The sequence below is a fragment of the Cheilinus undulatus genome, linkage group 2 (genome assembly GCF_018320785.1).
Source record: "Cheilinus undulatus linkage group 2, ASM1832078v1, whole genome shotgun sequence".
In the NCBI taxonomy this organism is placed as follows: Eukaryota; Metazoa; Chordata; class Actinopteri; order Labriformes; family Labridae; genus Cheilinus; species Cheilinus undulatus.
In genome coordinates this window covers 50,271,032-50,293,541 of record NC_054866.1, presented here as the reverse complement: position 1 = coordinate 50,293,541, position 22,510 = coordinate 50,271,032, and the positions used below count along the sequence as shown (strand labels likewise).

Here is a 22,510-nt window from a genome sequence, read left to right as displayed (position 1 = left end):
CACACCTGAACACTGGACATCAGGAAGAGTAACAAATATCAAAACATCAGGAAATCAAGGCCATATATTGAAGACAGATTTGCAGTTGGTGGGGTATCCTTGTGGATAACTCAGAGTTTTCAGGACTATGAACGCTGGCTCACTTCTTATACTGGGGTAGATCATCATGGTAGCTAATGCTGGACACTTTACATTAGCAGGACTACTACATCCCCATATGCATAGGTCTTCATTTGAAAAGAGTGGTCTGTGGGTGTAGTTGCTCTTTAACAGCTTTTCTTCATCATGTTGTCATAAACACACCCTTAAAGGACACACTAATGTACTATTTAGCAAATAAACATTTAGAGTACTGGTTAGGTTGAAATGAAGAGGGCGTAGAGATGCACCAGCTTCTAAGAGCTGCCTCCTTTCATAAACAAGCCCAGCTCTTGTCTCAGAGGTGGTGTAATTTTTCCCAGTTTTGTTTCTGTTGTAAAGATATAAAAAAGGCAAAACTTTTACTTGATGATGAGCCAATTTGGAGCCAAAAAATCCAAAAAGCAAACAGTTCCCATCACCCCATATGAAAAAGCAATGTTTTTTTCATTTTATAGGGTGGTCTTTAATGCGTGTCCATGATTGTCATTATTATTGTTGATATGAATAGCAATTATTTAAAAAAGGAGATTATCCGTAAAAATGGGTTAAATGTAGTGCTAGTTTTACAGCTCTTTTCATGACAGAAACCCCAGTTTTTCAGTCCAGCAGACTTGCCCTTATACATCCATGTAATGTGCAGTGCATTCAGAAAGCATTTGGACCCCCTTCACTTCCTTCAGTATTCTTATGTTGCAGCCTGATGCTAGAATCAGCTGCTTATTTAAAGCACCTTTGACAGCAATTATAGACTCAAGTCTTTTTCAAAATGATGCAAAAAGCTTTGCACACCTGGTCTGGGAAGATTCTGCAAATCCTCTCAAGCTCAGTCAGGTTGGATGGGGATTGTCGTTGGGCTGCCATTTTCAGGTCTCCAGAGATGTTGGATTTGGTTCAAGTCAGGGCTTTGGTTGTGCCACTCTGGGACATTCACAAAGTCGTCCCTGAGCAGCTCCTTTGTTGTCTTGGCTGTGTGCTTAGAGTCATTGTCATGTTCGAAGGCGAACCTTTGATCCAGTCTGAGGTCATAAACCCTGCAGAACAGGTTTTCATTGAGGATATCTCTGTACTTTGCTCCATTCAGCTTTTTTTGAAGTCTGACCAGTCTCCCAGTCCCTGCTGCTGAAACACACCCCCACAGCATGATGCTGCCACCACCATGCTTCACTGTTGGGATGGTATTGGGCTTGTGCGGAATGATGCCTGGATTATCTAGACATTGAGGCCAAATAGTTCAATCTTGCTTTCCTCAGACCACATAATCTTCTTTCTCATGGTCTGAGAGTCCTTCAGGCGCTTTTTTGCAGCTATTAGCGGGCTTTCATGTGTTTTGCACTGAAGCAAAGCTTCCATCTAGCCACTGTGCCATAAAGCCCAGATCAGTGGAGGGCTGCAGTGATGGTTGTCCTTCTGCAATTTTGTCCCATCTCCACACAGGATCTCTGGAGATAGGACAGAGTGGCCATCTCATTCTTGGCCACCTCTCTTACTATGGCTCCTCTACTCCAATTGCTTAGTTTGGCCAGGTGACCAGCTCTTGGGAGAATCCTGGTTGTGCAGACCTGTGCCATGTAAAAATTATGGAGGCCACTGTTCTCTTGGAATGGGAATGGGAGGAACCTGAGCTGCATGTTGTGATATTTTAGTTTTTTATTGTATATAACATTTATAACAGTGTCCGCTAGCATTAAGTATCATAAGGCATGCACACATTATATGTGCTTCAGTCTGTTTATTTAAGAAGAAAAACATGGTGACAAAAAGTGAATCATAGCAGTTATTCTTTAGCTGTTGTTTATTTGATTCTAAATCAGAAATTAAAATGATTCAATCAGACTAGTTTTCTAGATAGAATTATCCACCTACCCTGACATCTTCATTTCTGTGTTTAGTATTAAATATAAAAATGTTCTCTGTAGAGCTAAAGGAGTTTTGGCCAGTATTCAACATTTTAAAAGAGTGTTTCACAGTTTAATTCATAGCCTGGGTGTTTTTAGCTCCACCGGTAAAGCTCATGCTACATTAATAAAGACAAATCCTTTTTAAAGGCAGTAAATTCAGAAGCTCTGTGCTGCCAACAAACCTCATGATTCATCACAACGATTCAGAAGCAGACTCTCAATGCCAAGATTTTAAGTTTGAGAAATGTTGAAAAGTCCCTCCAAAGTCAATCAGAGCTCTTCAGTTAGTGGTGGTGATGAGGGACACTCTGAAAATAACGCCACATTTTTGCCTCTTAGTCCAACAGAACCAGTCATCCCTCCTTTCACTGCTCAGGCGGACACTTTTTTAATAAAAAAAAAAAAAAAAAAACACTTCTTTTTCATTAAACTACTCCATCCTCTCTGTGCTCATTAAAAGTTCAGCTTAAAGTACCAAAGTGTCCCCTCAGGACCGGCTCTCAGACCTCTGCAGGGCCGCCACAGAGTGAGAGCAGAGAGCCATGAACTCTGAACCTGCTAATGGAGTTGACCTGCTGAACTTCAGACTTTATCTCTTTCACCCAAAATGTCCTGATCCAGCCATTCCACCCTCTGCTTCCTGCTTTAACTCTTCAGTCTCTCCCTCCTCCTTCATACTGTTGAGCTAACAATATGAAGGAGGATTGTTGCATTGTTGTTGCAGCCTGATGCTACAGTCAGTACTCAGTAACTTAGTAACTAACCCGTCATTTTTAGAAATGCTTACAAATGTGTCAAAAAGAAAAAAACTGACATATCACATTGACATGAGTATTTAGACGTTGCAACAACACTTAAAATCTAGCTCAGGTTCCTTTCTACACCTTTACTGGAGTCCACTTGTGCTAAATTAAACTGATTGGACATGATTTGGAAAGGCACAGACTTCTCTATAGAAGGCCACATAGCTGACATTCATGGATGGATGGATTGTTGACAGGCAAAGATCTGGGGAAGGCTACAAAAAGTTCTGCTATACTGAAGGTTCCCTAGAGCACAGTGGCCTCCAGAATTCTCAAATGGAAGAAGTTTGGCACAACCAAGGCTCTCCCAAGAGCTGCTCCTTCAGTCGAGCTGGGCATTACATGCACTGGAGGAAAATACTGTAAGCCAGCTATCCCTGTCATATTGATTTAGGCTATGCTGAACCATATCAGTAGCTAGCTCCAATAGCTACACTAATGTTAGGACTTACATTGCGTTTTTCTTCCTGTAAACGATGATAAATATAAATAATTTTAAGCGTAATACAAACCCGATTATTGCGTCCCTGGTCTTGAGACATTGCAGAAAAGACGCACGTCCCACTAAGTTGAGAACTATCTGTGCTCGATTACTCTTCCTCACGGAAGTGGATGATGTAAACGGTGTGCCACGCTGAACTGAAAATGAATTGTAGAACTGAACTGGAATTGAAAGAACTGAAATTGGATTTTTTATTTTTGAATTTAAGAAATATAGAGAGTTTAATGCTCAAGTGAATAAAATACAATTTCAAAGCAAATGAATTCAATTTCAAAGCAAAAAAAAAATCAGTTTCAAAGCAAATAAATTCAGTTTCAAAACATTACATTAAAATTCAAATCATGCTATTCAAATTCAATATCACTGTTCAAATTCAGTTTCTGGTGGCACAAATGTCAACCAATAAAAAAACCTGTCCACTTATAGTTTTAGTCATAGTTTTAGTCGACAAAATTAACACTGATGCAGAGAAGAGGTAATGAAGAAAATGATGCAAAAGACAAAAAACAGGGATGCAGAAAAGAGAAGATGGAGATGCAGAAAGACAAGAAGGGGATGTTGATGCAAAGAAAAGACAGCAATGCAGAATGAGAGAAGACTGACATGAGAGAAAATTAAGGGCTCAGTGCAGAAAAGGAGAAAAGAAAGATACAGAAAAGAGAGGATGGAGAATCAGAATGAGAAAGGACTGAGCTGCACAATGACAGATGACTGAGATGCAGAAAGAAAGGGCAGATTCAGAAACTCAAAGATGGAGATGCGGAAAAAAAAGATGGTGATGTAGACAAGAGAAGTCAGTGCTGCAGAATGAGAGAAGAGCAAGATGCTGAAACAGGGACAACAGATGCGCAGTAAGACAAGAAGATGATGCAGAAAACAGAAGGCAGAAATAAGAGAAGGAGATGCAGACAGAAAAAAGAGGATGATGCATTTGGGAGAAGAAGTAGATATAGAAAAAGAAGATGGAGATGCAGAAAGAGAGAAGAAAGAGATGCAGATTGACAGAAGATGGATATTTTTTTAGAGAGAAGAGGGAGATGAAGAATGAGAAAGGCAGAGATGCAGAATGACAGAGCAGTTGTATAAAGAGAGACAAGGGAGATGCAGAGAGAAAAGAGGGGGATGATGAAAAAGTGAAGTTACAGAAAGAGAGTTGCAAACAACCTTCAGGATTCCTTTTAGTTCCTCAGAAAATTCTCAGTGTAGAATGGATTTGACCTGAATTTATTCACCAGTCATGCATGGCAGAAAACTCACACTGTTTGAGTCAGTCATTTTGTGGGTATTTGGTCCAGAGGCATGAGTCCTGTTGGCCGTAGAAGCCCAGATACTTCATATACATGTCCATCAATCCTAACACTGATGGAAATGAGTCTCTTTAGTCTCTAAGGACCTGAAACCGGGCTTTCTGAAGACAAAATTCCAGAATTTCAGGTCATCTGTGATGATGTATTTTTTCTACAGAGCCCTCCTTTGGCTCTAAAACTGTCCTTTGTCTTTTAGAAATCATATTTCCTTTGTTTAGAAAGCAATAACGCACCAATTATAATAATGAGAATCGTGGCACTGACATTCACACAATGTCCTGATTGTGTGAATTATGAGAGCAATTGCAGCGTTGACAACAACGCTTTGGCAGATCAACTGTCTGTTATTGCTCCCCTCCAGCCTCCCTTCCTCTCTGTCTTCATCTCCCTCGCTTTGTTTATGCTCATTGTAATTTGTGCTGACTCGTGGCATTACCACGGTGTGCTGATTGTGAGAATTGTGTGGAAGTGGGCCTAATTAGAAAAGACGTTGTGGCCACAGCCATTCATCTCCATTTCCTCTTCTTCCTCTCTTTCACTTTCCTCTCTCACTCCTCTCTGTTATCTCTGAGAAGTTGTGTGTGTCAAATTCTTGTCATGTCTTCCCTAAGAGTACTCACAAGTCTCTGCCTCTGTCTCCTCCTCTGCAGGACTTCCTGGAGACTCTGGAGGATCTGGATTTGAGCTACAATAACCTGGTGGATATCCCATGGGAGACCATCGCCCTGCTGGTCAGCGTCAACACCCTCAGCCTCGATCATAACCTTATAGAGAGCGTCCCCGAGGGAATCTTCTCCAACCTTCACAAACTGGCCAGGTCAGGATTGTGTCTGAACACTCCACAGTACAAATGCTCAGAAACAGAAAGATGGAGAGAAAAGCTTTCTCTAAATGTCCATTTATCTGGCATCTTTCTGTCTAATTCCTCCTTAAAATTTAGATTTAGGGGAACTTTTAACTCCCAGTGTTGTTTTTGAGACAGATTGAAGATGCTTTGGTAAATTTGAGCTAAATACAGTCAGCTCTGCAGAGGTTGAAGTAAAACATACAGTCAGTGGATGTTTGTGGCATCCACCAGGGTCTTTCTTAGTTTTCAAGCATGTTGTGCATGCTACAACGGCACCATTGATGAGGAAGAGTTTAGTTTTGAGGACATTTAGCCAGAGAATTTTACAAAAAGCCACAGATCCTTTAAGCAAACATTAACCTTTTAACTTCCTAATGTACTCATCCAATGGCAGAAGCAATGATATGACAGACTTATACCGGAAAGGATGATAAATTAACCCCAAAAGGTAAAATAGTCCACTGTTGACATGCTATTCCTGCGTGAACTTGCAGTTCTCCCATGATCTCTTCCCACTGATCAGAGCTGTGCTCTGCGGCACAGCGCTCAAGACATGCTTCCAGTGGGCGAGGTCGCTCGGCTTCATTCGGAGAAAACCCTGCAGCGCTTCAGTGCGTCCTATGTGGAAATTGCGGGTCAGACAACACTCGTGTATGGTCTGTTTTCACCAAGCAGTCCAGTTTGTATTACTACAGATTGTCCCATGTGTCACAGTAAACCCTAAACTTGTGGATGTCCATTGTTGCAATCAGAAATCTTTCTATTTTAAGAGATCAGATTCATTTGGCTCAGTGTGGTAATAAAGTCAGTCCTCCTATTCATAAACAGCTCTTCTCGCTTCTTTATTTGAATCCATTTGACTTTATAAATGATGATTAAATAACAACAAAGTGGGACGAAAGGAAACTGGCTCTCTATAAAAGAGTCAGGTTGGAGAACTGGCTTCTTTGTGACAAAATGGGGGAGAAAATCTGTTAAAGGGGCACGGCTCACTTCTAAGCTTAGCACAAGACTCTAAAAGGCTACCTTCAGACTAAATATGTATTTCACTAAGTTATTTGTGATACTGATCACCTCCATACCGGGCAAATCAATCAACCTGTGGGAAAACTTATTTTTCTGTAAAGTGTAGGGCTTATTTCTGATGATAACTGCAGCGTGCACGCCCACCTACACCTTCAGGGCTGGTTGTTTTCACTTCCTTCCCTCTATTTGACATCCAAGCATCACTGGCATCACATGACTGAAAACAATTGAGACAGAAAAGAGCCACACACTTTTGGACAATTAGGATGCACCAGTCAAGCTAACGAGCATGTCTTTGGATTGGAGAAGGTCTGAAAGGCCCTGTCAGATGTGGATCCAAACCTTCCTGCTGCAGCACTAACCTCTGCACTACTGTGCCGCCCTCATAAATGAATATGTAAATTAAAAACAAGATAAAAATAAGAGAGCTGAGCCAAAATGAAGCTCAACAAAAAGCTTCAGCACAGACTGAAAAAAACAGAGTCTTTAGTTATACTAAAGCATCAGAATTAAAATAATCTTTATTAAAGTTCAGTTTTGTTCAGCTTTGTCAGCCTCTCTGATAAGCTGCAGTTTTTAAACCAATGAGACGTGAAACAAAAAACCCTGATGGACAGAAAACGTAAGCTTATAGCAGGATACAACTTAAATCTGGGAGTAAATCCCCCTGAGTTCAACCTCGCTTTAATGAAAGCTGAACTCTAGAAACTCCTCTTCTGCTGCAGTTTGCTCTACACTTTAACAGCTGGGACACTCCAGCTTTGACCAGGTCTCTGCTGGAGCAGCCGGGGGCTCTGGGGCATCGTTCCAGAGGGTATTTCAGTTGAACAAGTTAAATGCTGCAGCCCTTAGTGAATGACCCTGGACAGGATGGGGATCAGAAGTCGTGACCTTGGTCTGCTCTGCTCAAAGATCTGCCTCAGACTTGAGCAGAGAGTTTCTGCATATTAATGCACAAAAGACAAATTCAGACAAATCAGAGTTAGTGTTGTTAAAATGAACTCCTACAACAAACAGATCAGAACCAACCTTCGCTCTTTATTCTCGATCTTACCTCGGGCAGGAGAAGATCTAATTCCTGATAGCAGACTAAAATGAATCAGCACATTACATCGATTGGACAGGGTTATGTTTAAAATCATTCAAGGTCCTTTGTGCTCTGTTTCTCACATCCATCACTGAGCTTTTAACTCCCTGTGAGTCCACTCACTGCCTGCCCTCCTCCTGCAGACGTTTCTTATCTCAGCCTAAATTACAGCCGAGTCACAATGACCCTGATTTTGTTGTTGTGGCCCCAAAACTTTGCTCTAACTTCTTTTAGAGACTCAAACTCACTGCTGGAATTCAGTTTCCAACTCAACTCTCACCTATTCAAGATGGAAACATTTGAAAATATCTTTATTTATCAGGAGATAGATGATGTGCATGTGTATATTGCTCCTAATGGCCCTCATCTATCAAACCTGCGTGGATTTTATAAATATGACCCTAGATTCCTGGTTTAGCTGGCCTCACCGCCAGAGTTTACAGCATGGAGATACGCTATACAGCAAAGACACCTGCTCTCTTTCTTAAAGTTTCAGTCTCCAGGTCAGAAAAGTAATGGAAAATAGATATTTGTTGTGGCATTAAAGTGAATCAGTGCCGGTGTCAGGCTAAAACTGCTCCAGACTGAGTAGAGTGGTTGTACTGCCTCTGTTTCAGGTGTTATTATTAATATAGCCAGATTAGAAGTGTCAGGCATTGGTATGCCCGTTTATTGCGGGAATACACTGCTCTCTTCTGACTTTTCATAAGACTCAGAGATTTAAAGGTCACACATTTCACCTTTTTAAGACAAGCTTATATTGGTCTTACAGGTCCCTAAAACATGTCTGTGAATTCTGTTGCTGAAAAAACACTCCAGGGCTGGATTTACATGTCTAAAAACCTCTCTGTCTCAGCCCTGCTCAGAACAAGCCGTTTCTGTAGCTTTGTTTTCTAATGAGCTGTCTGACTCCGCCCCTGACCACGCCCATCTTAAATGGATTTGGCTTCATGGATGTGGTTCTCCTGAGGGGAGGATCAGGAGAGGAGGGCGGAACTTTCTCCAAAGCAGGGAGGTCCAACAGAATCTGGGGGCGGGGCTAACTCCCCACATGACATCATGAGGAGAAAATCTGAAAGTGGCTTGGTTCAGCACACATTTTCTGAAAGGTGGAGAAAGACAGGGGAGAGGGAATGGATTTTTCTGGTTCTTGGGGAGATTGTGGACAGGCCAGGGGCACATATTTTTGTTTGATAAACCTGAAAGAATGTATTTTGTGTAATATGTCACAATTAAGTAATGCTAAAATGTCCCCTAGCCAATAAAATAAATGACGAATTGTTGTAATTTTTATTTCTATTCTGGATACATTTCTTGACAACCATACCATACAGGCAACTTTATTCATCCCAAAGGGTGATTCAGTTTATTACAGTCTACTCAATCCATACATCCATTCACAAACGTATGTACCGTCAGTAGTGGGAGGAAGCAGGAGTTATTCTAGTGGGAGTAGGATTGGATTTGGGTTTTTTTTGTTTGTTTGTTTTTTTGCCCATCTTATTTTTGATGCTTTGCTGTTGTTGTTTTTTTGTTGTGTTTACATTTTAACTGTTGTGAGGCACTTTGTGACGTTGTTCACGTTGTTCTGTGAAATGTGCTATACAAATAATTTTTTACTTACTAGTTTGGGATTGGGACATAGCAGGAATATTTCTTTGGAAGTGGGATGGGACGGGATTGAAAATCCTCTCCTGTGTACCCTCTAGCCTGCAGGTCTTTGGATGTTGTTCTGGGTTCTTTTGGGACCCCCTTGATGAGTCTTCAATGCGCTCTTGGAGTCTTTTTAGTAGACCAGCCACTCCTGGGAAGGTTCAACACTGTTCCAAGTTTTCTCCATTTGTGGATAATGGCTCTCATCATAGTCTGCTGGTTCCCAGAGCCTCTGAAATGTCTTTGTAACCCTTTCTAGACTGATAGATGTCAGTAACTTTGTTTCTCATCTGTTCTTGAATTTCTTTACCTTGTGCCATGTGTTGGAGAGCTTTGAGCCTACTTCACTTTGTCAGACAGGTTCTATTTAAAGGATTTCTGGATTCAAAGGGTCTAGTGGTAATCAGGCCTGGGTTTGGGTGGTCAAATTGAACTCAGGTTTCCAAAAAATGTGGTTAATGACAGTTAATTCAGAATTTTGCAAAGGAGATGGGGCAATGACTTTTTCACACGGGGCAAGGTTAATGAATGAAATGATCATTTAAAAACTGCATTCATACTGGGGTTATCTCTGGATAATATCAAAATTTGTTTGATCATTTGAAACATTTAAGGGTGACAAATATGCAAACAAAAAACAAAAAGATTTATACAAGGAAGGGGGCAGCTACTTTTCCATATCTCTTGGTTTCCTGTAGTTTCCCCACCTTATTGTTTGTCCTCTGCCCTGTAAAGAACTTTTATTTTATCCTCAGAAATGTGTTTTACAAAGAAAGGCTGTTCACATGAAACCTGGCTGCACGTGTGCAGAGTAACACTGCTGGCACAAATTAACATTTCAACCCCATTACCAGTAATCAATTTCAATTTCCATCCAAATGTTGAGCAGTAATTGACGTCTGAGGAAGGCAAACCAACCTGGATCCAGATAAACACTGGTTCTTTTATTAAAAAAGCTGCACTGGGTTATTTTCCCCAGCAGATACAGAACTTATGAACCTGCCTGTGTAACTCTGAATTAGTCCATGAGCACAGGTGAGCCTGCACACGTACACAAACACAGTGGAACACAAATTAATACAGCACAAAGCTGCTGTCCATGAAATAACCTAATTGAAATTTGTAAGGCGCAGCATGCTCGCTGCTCTCAACAGCTATTAACTTCCTGTTAAGTCATCGTTGTTGTCGAATGTTTCTGGAGGGACTTTGGGGGGAAAATAGACTTTCTGTGTTTGCTGCTGACAACAGCGAAAGCTCAAATCTCCGACTTTATTACCAGTCGTCAGGTCCGATGTTTGGGGAGAAAATTACTGTTCAGTTCCCCGAGATGGTGCAGAAGCTTAATGACACAAACATAACCTGGACAAAAACTGTCGACAGAAACTTTTCCACTGCCGGATCTCATTAGTGTGATCTCATTTTGAGATGAAGATAGTTTACTTCCTGTGAGTCCAGTAACCTCGCCGTGTACTTTCTACTGTGAATTAGATTTCAGCATCTCGTCTGTCAGAGAGAAAAGGAGCAAACTCCTGCAGTTTAGCTGCAGATTCAAGCTGGAAATTAAGGCGTCATTCTAGAAGTTCCACACAAATGACAAACAGTTCACAATAACAAAGGCTTTACCAACCAAAGATCTGCAGCATCAGCAGGAAAACATACATGCACTAGTCGAATGATCATTAGTTCTGGTTTTAAATCCCTCAAACTTATACAACACTCCAGTTTAAGGTAACACAGATCAAGATGATGGTGCAAAATATTAAAGATGTTCTACCAAAGACAGAGCAAGTTCATCTTCAGCACAGTCTGCTTCTAAAGCAGAAAATATTCCTTTCTGCTGCTGTAAACAGTCAAAACTAAAGCTCAGCAGCAGGAACCTCTACTACCTGTTGTATCGCCTCTCCTTATTCCTTATACGTTGAGTTTAAGGACCCCGTCACTTCAATACATACCTCATACCTGTTCATATGATGTCCATTTAAGCCGTTATGATTGTAGAAAAAGGGATGAAAAACAGCATTCACCACAGCTCTGAAATTCCCTCCATTACTGCCTTGGTTTTTGATTTTACCCCTGAACAAATCTGCGTACAAGTTTACCTTTCTGAGCCAAGGATCACATCTTAATCCAGTGTAATCTGACTTAGTTAATCCATTTACATCCACCTTCCAATTACGTGCAGCAGACTTCCTGGAAAAGGTGGATTAATTGCTCTGTTTTCTGCTGAGAGGAAATGAAAAAGCATCAGTGAGTGCAGAGAAGTGATTTCTATAACGATGAGCTGATGTTCTGTTCAGGGATGAGATCTGCAGGGATGATTCTATGTAGTGTGATAAAGACATAATAAATACAGAGATAAAGTAAAACAAACAGATATTCTTTCAGGTGTTTTACAGCTCAGATGGATGTTTGAAGACATGCATTCATACATTTGCTGTCATCTTTTACGAAGAGACTCAAGAGATTTTAGTCTGGTCCTCAGAGTGAAAAAGATTTGCGTGCATCTAAAATACAAAATCACATGTGTAAATAGGTTAAATAAGTTTTTCCTCTGAATGGTCACTCATGGATGAATTTGCAATTCTGAAGTGGAGCATGTTGGCTTGAAAAGTTACTTCCCATTGCTAAATAAAGGAGCTTCCTGGTGGTGTTGGTGGACCTTCAAGTCAGAGTTTAGTTGACCCTTTGGCTGCAATCACAGATCTGAGTCTGTGTGGATAGGTCTCAATAAGGTTTGAAAGTCTGGACTCTGCAATTTTACTCCATTCTTCTTTGTAAAACTGCTCAAGCTCTGTCAAGTTGCACAAGGATCAGGTGTGAACAGCCCTTTGCAAGACCAGCCATAAACTCTCTATTGGATTGAGGTCTGGGCTTTGACTCAACCACTCCAGAACGTTCGCCTTTTTGTCTTTAAACCATTTCTGTGTAGTTTTCTCTGTATGGCTCAGGATCATTGTCTTGCTGGACGATAAATCTTCTTCCAAGCCATAGTTCTCATACAGACAATAAGATTGTCCTCCAGGATTTTCCTATATTTTGCTTAACCTCTACTTTTACAAGCCTTCCAGGGCCGGCTGCTGAAAAGCATCCCCACAGCATGATGCTGCCACCACCGTGCTTCACAGTGGGGATGGTGTGTTTGTGGTGATGTCAGTGTTTGGTGTCTTGTCTGATGGCCAAAGAGCTCCATTTTGGTCTGATCTTCCACTTGACCATGGAGTCTCCCACTTGCCTTTTGGTGAACTCTAGTCCAGATTGAATCTGAGTTTCCTTCAACAGTGGCTTTCTCTTTGCCACTCTCCCATAAAGCTTTGATTGGTGAACCCGGCCAACAGTTGTTGTCTGCAGAGTCTCCCATCTCAGCTGCTGAAGCTTGGAACTCCTTCAGAGTAGTCATAGGTGTCTTGGTGGCCTCTCTCACTAGTCTCCTTCTTGCACGCTCACTCAGTTTGTGAGGACAGTCTGACCTGGGCAGGTTTACATGTGTGCTAGATTCCTTCCATTTCTTGATGATGGGTTTAACTGAACTCTGGGGGATTTTCAGAGCCATGGAAATGTTTTTTTTTATATCTATCCCCTGACTTAGACTTTCAATATCCTTTTTGCTGAGCTGCTTGAAGTGTTTTTTTGTCTTCAAGGTGTAATGGCAGCCAGGAATTCTGACACCTGTGTCTGGACCTTCCAGACACAGGTGTCTTTATGCTACAATCACTTTAGACACATTCAGTGCACTCAGGTGATCTCCATTTTACTGACTGTAAAACTACTAGCACCTATTAGCTGTGAACATTACCACAGTCACTTATTTTACATTACATATTTTTGTTCAATTGACATTACTTTGCAGAAATATGTTTTCACTTTGACATTAAGAAGAGCTTTTTTGGTAATAATTTTGTCAAAAAGCCAAATTTTGTTGACCCTGATTGATGTATAAAATCAATAAAATAAGTCAAATAAATCAATCTTTTATTTGACTGAATTTCAACATCTGCAGTTTGACTTTTGCAAAGGAAAAAACTAAAGAATACATTTCTTTTGATTTTTTTAAAATATAAATTAGGTCATGAAAAGGTGAAACTCATGGAATCAGTAATTTAGCAGAAATATATCAATCTTTCAGCTCAAATCTGTCAAAAACAGAGACAAAGACAAAGAAGTGGGGTCTGTGTGAGGACAACTATTGATAGATCCCACTCTCATTTTCTCTCCAATGGTTGCCCCTTCCCCTGCCTCACCCTTCCCTCCCCATTACTCACCTTTAGACATGGCTGCCCACCTCAGATTTCCACCAATCAATCAAAGCGTTTCACCGCTTTCACCACTCTGCCAAGAATAGGATTGTGGGGGTAAAAGTTGTAAATCAATCTGCTTTGTTTGGACTCTAGTTACAGATATGGATTAAAAACGCTGTAACCTCAGTTTAATCATAGCGTTTCCACATTCCAAGTCTGAATTTAAACACATTTTCAGACAAACCAGTGATGCTGTTCTGCATATCTGGGTTTCATTAAAATTACTCACAAAATAACAAGTCAATCTGAATTAAAGGACGACAGTAAAGAGGGGCCGTTTCTATCATTCTGGCTCTTTTGACAGCACATGAGGCTTATAAAGAGGATTTCAGGAGACTGGTTCAGATAAAGTTGGACAGTTTTCTACTAATCCCTAAATTATTCATATGGAAAGACTATAAAGAGCTTAAAAAAGTCAAAACGGTAAAAATGCGTCCCCTGCTTTATCTCACTAAATAAAATGATTTCACACTTCTTTTGTAGAAAAAATCATCCGTGTTTGTAGAGGTGGTGGATTATTTGAATTAGAGCTGTCAGCGTTCATGCATTAATGCACTGAGATTTTTGTGTTTAATTTTCTAAATTACGTTAATGGTGTGCTATTACGTGCACCATGATTCAGCGATGCTTGGCTGGATTTAACACACCTACTACCGACTACTTACTGACCTCCAAATGCATCTTAACTAGAATATCATGAAAAAGTTATTTTAGTCTAGACTTATCACACACAAAGTGAAATGCTTCAAATTTTTTTGGGTTTTAATCTTGAAAAGAGCTCTGATAAGCAAATTAACACCAAATGCCTGCAAAGGTTTCCAGAGCCTTCATTCTCTCACTCTTCAGTTCACACAACCACAGTCATGAGGAAGACTGCTGACTTGACAAATGTCCAGAAGACAATCACTGACAGTCTGGTCACTGCTGAAAGGTCAGGCTGTTCTCAGAGGCTGTATCAAAGCAGATTCATGGAAAGTTGACTGAAGGGAAAAGTGTGGCAAAGCAACAGGGACGAGCTCAGCCTTCAGAGGACTGTCAAACAAAGCAGATTCAAGAACTTAGGGGAGCTTCACAAGGACTGGACTGAGACTGGAGACAAAAGAGACAGGTCCAGGAGATGGACTACAAATGTCAGATCGGAGAGGCCCAGAATCCAAGGTGCTTGAAGTCCAGTGTTTTCAGTGTTGGTTTAAGGGTGCCATGTCATCTGCTGCTGTTGGTCCACTGGTCTTTATCAAGTCCAGAGTCAACACTGTCAGCCCTCTACCAGGAGATATTAGAGAGCTTCAGGCTTTTATCTGCTAACACACTTCAAGGAGATGCTTATTTCCTTTTCCAGCAGGACTTGGCACCTGTCCTCAGTGGAGCCAAAACCACCAGGAACTGGTTTACTGACCCTGGTGTTACTGTGTTTGATTGGCCAGCCTACTGGTCTGACCTGAACCCCGTCTCCAGAATCATGGAGACACGAGACTCAACAATCCAGATGAGCTGGAGGCTATCAGTCTTCATAACACCCCAGCAGTGCCACGGACTGATCGCCTTCATGCAACATTGCATAGATGCAGTAATTTGTGCAAACAGAGCTGAAACCAATTACTGAGTGCATGAATGAACATAACTTCCCAGGTCAACATTTCTGTTTTAAAAATCCTGTTTTAAGACTGATGTTTTGTGATATTCTAATATTTTGAGATAGTGCATTTTTTATTTTAGTGAGCCATAATCAAAAACATTAAAACAATAGTCTTGAAATATTTCCCTTTGTGATGGTGAATTGAGAATATAAGGAAGTTTCACTTCTTGAATTAAATCACAAAAAAGACCTTTTTCATGATAAGCTTCTGAGATGCAACTGTACATTTGATACACTTGACACTTTCATAGGAGGGCTGATGATTTTGTCCTCATCATTAGATGTGCATTGCTGTGCACAGCTGAATGTAGGAAAAGAAAGAAGTTCCTAATAATTTTAGGAGATTCTGAATGGTTTGGAATGAGCCTCCTACACCATTCTTACTCCAAGTGGGGATGAAACTGACAAGACTTTGCTCAATTTAATGCCAGCTTACTGGAAGCAGAAGGATCTAGCCATTTGGAGAGAGGCGATAATACTACTAAAAGTTTGGGACACCCAGTCTGCCTTCCCTTTTTTGCTCTTTTGAGGACTGAGAATTTAATTCTTGTCTTCCTTCACCAGGTTCTATCATTATTTCACATCATGACAGCTAGGACGTAGAACCCTGATTCCTCTTTGTTTCTCTCACCAGACTGGACATGACCTCCAACAAACTGAAGAAGATTCCCCCAGACCCCCTGTTCCTGCGGATCCCGGTCTACGCCAAGATGAAGGGTTCTCCTCTCACGGCGCTGGTGCTGAGTTTTGGAGGAAACCCACTGCACTGTAACTGTGAGCTCGTCTGGCTACGGCGGCTGACCAGAGAGGACGACCTGGAGACCTGCGCCTCACCCAGAGACCTGGCAGGGAAATACTTCTGGACCATTAGAGAGGTTTGTACCTGCATAGCTACATTATAAATGCAATGAGTTCATGATGCTTTACTTTGTGTGTCAGACCACCTTTATAGCACATACACCAAGCTTTTCTTATCCCAGCCAGTCAAAGGAACCATCCGGATTGTTCAGAATCATCACTTGGAGTTCTGTAGAGCTGATAAAGATCACAAAGTTTGCAGAAAGTTGACAACAGTGTAGTTAGCTTTGCTTTATCTTGTTTCATTTGTGTTAAAAATAACACAAATATTGTTCCTCTTAATACCAGCAGCCCCAAGTCATCATTAGCTGGCTTGTACAAATCCGTAACATAAATAATAAATCATTTAAACCTATTAGTCATAGAAATTGCTTTCTTTGGTCCACTGAACCCTGCAGCAGACTCTGCTTTTTTCCACGCCTTAACTTTGGCCCTCTGTGGATGCACAACCACTTTTCTCCTCAAGGACACTCGAGCCGAGCAGATGGCTCGTGTCACAGAGGAGTGAACCTTGTGCTGAAAGAGAGGGTATGCAAAAATTAATCAGATCCATGACATTTCATTATGTAACTCCGCTTTATATCATTATTTAGAGTAAGGAGGTACAGAGAGGACATGAAAGGCACACAGCAAAGATGTGCTTTAATATAATCAGGCATTAAAGAAGAATATAAAACCATGAGAGGCAAAAATAAAACAGATTTGGCCTTTACCCATCGCACATTGCTTTATTTATTCATTGGTCTATTGAAGTAGGGCAGTGCACATTAATAAACATTACTGTTAATGTGGCAGCAAAGCTATTTTTCATCAGAAGTCTCTGGGGACGTATTACAAAGGCAGCCTAAAATAATACATAAAAAACAGTTTAAATAAAATATGAGAATGCCGAACAAATAAAGAAATTAACCCTTACACTCCCAGAGATCTGCTGGCTCAAGGCTGGGGCAAAGTCTTCATAATCGTCCCAGGGTGTCTGAACAAAATGGGCTGCTTGGCTGTAAACCAGGGGGAGCCAGAGGAGGAAACATCTTTGTAGCAGCTTTGTGAGCTTTGTAGAAATGAAATGGTGTCGTTAATTATGAGGTATCAAAGTGTCAGTGTGGTTTTTTAAGGTGGAGCAGAGAAAAGGTACGTGGGAACTATGGTTCCCATCAACCCTTGCATACCCATCATCCTTTGCATTCCACTCACTGGTTTAAACCATAGATATCTATAATAAAGGTTATAATAAAGCCTTTTTTTTATAGATATCTATGGTTTGATCTAACTGAGCAAAAATGGTGGATGTCACAAGGGAGAACTGGGTAACAAAGTTTTAGAGATATTGGAGGCTTTTAAAGCAACTCTTAAGGAGAAAAGCTGACGGACAAACAAATAACAGTATTTCATTTATTTAACCTTTATTTAGCCAGATAGTCCCACTAAGATCTCTTTTTCAAAGAAGATCTGACCAAGAATGGCAGCAGTACAGTTTCATTAACCACTCAAACTCATAGAGTACAAATGAGTTAGAGATAAAAAACAATAATAAAGTTAGTTAAGGGTGTTTCACACTAGGCATGATTGACGGGTGGCAGTATGCAAGAAGCTGGTTTACAACCCCGCCAAGGAGGGGAGAGAAGAAGCTACCATGGCAACCACTGGGGTTATGACCTCAGCGAAGACTGTTTTTGTTTTAACCTGGCAAAATGGTCCATCCTGGAGCCATGGAAGATTTTAAATCACTTTTTAAGATGCCAGCAGCATCACTTTTCATTTCTACATATCTACCTGCAGCTCAGAGGATTAAAAGAGCTTGCACACTGTGGGATACAGCAGTTTTTGAGGTGACAGGAGACTTTCATTGCCTCTGCATCTCATCTCACTGACTCCAATTTGTGTTCATTCACCTTCCGAAGTTGGTCCAGGCACAGTTCGTTTGCATTCACATTCGTATGCAAAATGAACCGGAGTTTGGGCTCAAGTGCAAAGTGGAGACTGGCCCCTAGTGTGAAAGCCACCTAAACAGTGACATTTGGAAAGTGTGGATTCAAAAGTCTTCACTACAGATTTAAAAACATTCAGAGTCACCAAGGATTACTGCTTAAATTCTGATGATTGCTCTGAGCAAAAGGTGCCGAAAACCTAAAATTCTTCTTTCCCAGCACAGTTCGGAGTCTGGGAACAATGAACAGCACAAAGTTCAGTGATCACAGGTTGCGTACTCCATCCTTCAGGATTAAAAAGAGGAAAGATAAACTGGAATTTTGCAAGGAATAGTTCTGTATCAATGCATCAGTGTCAAAGTCATTAAAGAAGTCCAGCTGACTTTAGAATATGAAGTACAATAGTGAGTAAGAAATCCACAAAACCCTAAATATTCAAAAGAAGATACCAGCTCAGTTTCTTGACTGTAATACACCATCTCTCCCAGAAATTGTTGCAATTACAAATGTTTTTGGTATACAGGTGTTTATTTCCTTTATGTGCATTGGAACAACACAAAAAATGTGAAGAAAAAAGACAGAATTGACGTAATTTTACACAAAACTCAAAAAATGGGCCAGACAAAATTACTGGCACCCTTTTAAAACTGTGGGTAAATCATTTTATTTCAAGCATGTGTTGCTCATTTAAACTAACCTGTGGCAGTAACAGGTGCTGGTAATATGAAAATCACACCTGAGGCCAGATAGAGTGTCTAAAAGTTGACTCAGCCTTTGTGTTGTGTGCCTGTGTGTGTCACACCAAGCATGGAGAAGAGAAAGAAGGGCCGAGAATTGTCTGAATTGATTGTCTAAAATTGTAGAAAAATATGTCCAATCTCAAGGTTTCAAGACCATCTCCAGAGATCTTCAAATTCCTTTGTCCACTGCTTAATATAATCAAGAGGTTTATAACCCATAGAACTGTGGCTAATCTCCCTGGACATGGACGGAAGAGAAAAATGGACTAAAGAATGCAATGCAGGATAGCTGGAATGGATTCTCAGTCAATTTCTACACAAATTCAGGCTGTCCTGCAGACTCAGGGGGTAAAAGTGTCAGCTCGGACCATACGAGGTCATCTGAATGAGATGAAGTGCTATGGCAGGAGACCAAAGAGAACCCCACTGCTGACAAAGAGACATAAAAAGCCAAACTGGAGTTTGCAAAAATGTACCTGAGTAAGCCTCAATCCTTCTGGGAGAAGATTTTGTGGACAGATGAGATGTGAACACAGTACCTACAGTCAAACATGGTGGAGGTTAAAGGATGTTTTGGGGTTATTTTGCTGCCTTTAGCACTGGGTGCCCTGATGGTGTGCTAGGAATCATGAAATCTGAAGACAATCAAAAAATTTTGGGCCGCAATGTAGGGCCTAGTGTCAGAAAGCTGGGTCTGTGTCAGAGGTCATTGGTGTTCCAGCAGGACAACAACCCGAAACATACCTCTTAAAGCACCAAGAAATGGTTGGAGACAAAGTGCTGGAGAGTTCTAAAGTGGCCAGCAATGAGTCAGGATCTAAATCCCATTGAACACCTATGAAGAAATCTCACAACTGCTGTTGCAAGACGCACCTTTCAAATCTGAGAGACCAGTTTGCAAAAGAAGAGTGGTCCAGAATTTCAGTTGAGAGGTGTAAGAAGCTTGTTGATAGTTATGGGAAGCGATTGATTAGAGTTATTTTTTTCCAAGGGTGTGCAACCAAATATTAAGTTGAAGGTGCCAACAATTTTGTCCGGCCCATTTTATGAGTTTTGTGTAAAATTATGTAAATTTTGTCTTTTGTCTTCACATTTTTTTGTGTTGTTCCAATGCACATAAAGGCAATAAACACATGTACACCAAAAACATTTGTAATTGCAACAATTTCTGGGAGAAATGGTGTATTTTCTGGAAAAATTCCAGGGGTGCCAATACTTTCGCCCATGATTATATGGCTGCAGTACTTTCTTAAGAAATGTCTGCTCAGATTCTCTCTGTCCGACTTAACAGCCCACCCTGTTACCAGAGGTGACATAGACCATCACAGACTTTATGTGTGTATTTTAACCAAGTTAAAGAGACTATTCTTAAGTTTTAAAAACTCGTGAATATGTTGGTGATGAATCTGTTAATAGGCAGTCAGACTACAGCTCCTGCTGTCATAGAGTGATCTGACATTTGACCCCTTTAACCCTCTCTAGTTTTAGCCCAAAGACACAGAGGTTTTCTTTAACAATCAATCAAGGATAAAAACATGTTACATTATGGATATTTTATTGTTTGATGCACAAAATGCAAAGCTATAGCATTTAGTCGTGTTGCTACAGTTTCTAATCTACTCTTGTGTTCACCCAAACGAGGGCATGATCGCTGCATGACTATACCTCAAGGCCCCTCGGAGCAGGAGTCCTAGGCAGTGCTTACCTTCGCCTATCCTGAAGACGGGCCCCCCACTCTAAAACAAACAGGGCATTCCCTTTAAATTGTCTGCTGGAAATGAGCCTTGGGACTGTGTGGTTAATAATTCATGTTTTTGGAGAGTTAAAACTAAATGCAGAATTTGACATAGCTTACCTCACTGAAGAAACAAGCAGCTGCTCTTTGCTCTGTGGAGGAGTAAGGCTTTAATCTTGTTAAGATGTTAATAATAAGACATCGTAGGGCGACTCAGAGAGTCAGAGCAGAGACCTCTGCAGCTGTGCTGCTGCTACTGCTGCTGCTTAATGAAGTTAGATGTTACCAGACTAAAGGTTGAGGAGCTGCTGATCTGCTCTTCATCTTAACACCTGCTGGGAGTATTTTCCCATACTCTATCATAGCTGAGCTGATTCTGGGATGGATAATGCTGAATTAAAAGCTTCAGTTTGGGATGTTCCTCAAGAAAGGATGATACAGCGGGAATTCCTCGGGGTCCGACCCCTCTGGGCTGTTTGGGAGCTACGATGATAAGTAGAGGTGCACCTTGAGATAAAGATGGGATTAATTGGTATCATGGAGGAGAGGATGATGTACAGACCTTTGCTTCACCTCCAGTAATAGTGTTGGGCCTCCTTTAGAGAGGTGCAGCAGGATCACTGTAAGAGGATTAGCCTTGTAAAGAGGTCAGTCTGAGACCTCCGTGTCACCAAAGTGTCTGGGCTTATTAATACTCAGAGAGTTAATAGCCTCTTTCCCACTACAAGGACGAGTGAGCTTCCACTGCATCCATCAGAGGTGAGACATCAGCCGCCGAGGGAAGCCCCGCCTTGAAATCAATGAAATCTGCTGAAGTCTTCACGGCTTCTTCTCTCACAGAAACTCTCCCGACATGGGAATTAAAGCGAAATGTAAAGACAGATATTTATTACATCCAAATGAGTTTTTCTGCTCTTTTCCCTCTGATGCCAAACTTCACATTTTCTCCCACTTTCACACTTCCACTCACTCTCATCAGGGAGCAGCCACTTCAATCACAGCCTTTCACTCTTAGCGTCACAGGGGCAAATAGAGGGTTAGAATGAAATACGAGTCTGAAAGGCATCAGTGCTTTATTTGATGCTGCATCACAGCGGTCATCAGGTCAGCAATCATCTCTGCCAGTAACAAGACCTGAGAAGGACCCGCAAAAAGGTTTGGAGCTGTGCTGAATGGTAGAAATCAGGAGTAAGTCCTGGTAAGCCTTGACTGGCCCTGCTTGGTCTAACACTAATACTCCACCAGGGTTTTGGAGGGCTTTCTGCAGGCTTAGGGGCCAGTGGGTGGGTTTTAAATATTTCAAGAGTTTGAAAACTCACAGATCACTTAATCTTTGTGTGCAAACAGTCGAACTCTTTCTAATGTTGTTAGAGGAACACAGTGGAAGAAACAGAGACTGCATGCAGAGAAAATTTAATGTTTTAAACCACAACAGCCTGAATATTTCATGAGTTTTTAAGGCTTTTATTATTCACAGATCATACTCACAAAAAGTAATGCACTGTAACTTTGAGTTAACCAGCACAACATGGAGCCATGCTGGAGATTTTTTGGGTGACTTCAGTGTTCGATGCAGCAGAACGAGACAACCAAAGTCTCCCAATTTAACCGTGTGAAGCAAATAGAACGGCCATATTCTCTGAGTTATTAAGGCAGATCCTTCTTCAAGCTGATGGACTTTTCCTTTTAGTCAGAGAAAAACCAGACCAATTAGCATCGTTTAAAGAGAATGAGGCGGCTGAGGACGGCACTGTAACCATCATTTATCTGATCCCATTCTCTGATGTCTTTAAGGGTTGCAACAAGCCCAACCCTTATCAAAAACTAGGCCTAAAACTGCAAGTATGTACAATCCCTGTCCCAAAAAAGTTTGGACACTGTGTAAGATGTAAATTTAAACAGAATACAATGATTGTCAAATCTCATAAACCCATATCTTATTCACAATAGAACATAAATATACATATAAGATGTTCAAACTGAGACATTTTACTATTTAATGAAAAATAAATGCTCTTTTTGAATTTGATGGCAGCCAAACATCTCAGAAAAGT

General features: G+C 40.9%; 1 protein-coding gene across 1 annotated transcript in view; it reads left to right on the top strand.

The window, feature by feature from the left end:
- The window catches only part of si:cabz01090165.1 (uncharacterized protein LOC100333421 homolog), a 302,244-nt gene that overhangs the window by 199,042 nt on the left and 80,692 nt on the right, over positions 1-22,510 (top strand). Inside the window, exons 6-7 of the mRNA XM_041809037.1 lie at positions 5,302-5,468; positions 15,830-16,070. Coding sequence (XP_041664971.1) covers positions 5,302-5,468; positions 15,830-16,070 — 408 coding nt within the window. The remainder of the gene's footprint in view (positions 1-5,301; positions 5,469-15,829; positions 16,071-22,510) is intronic.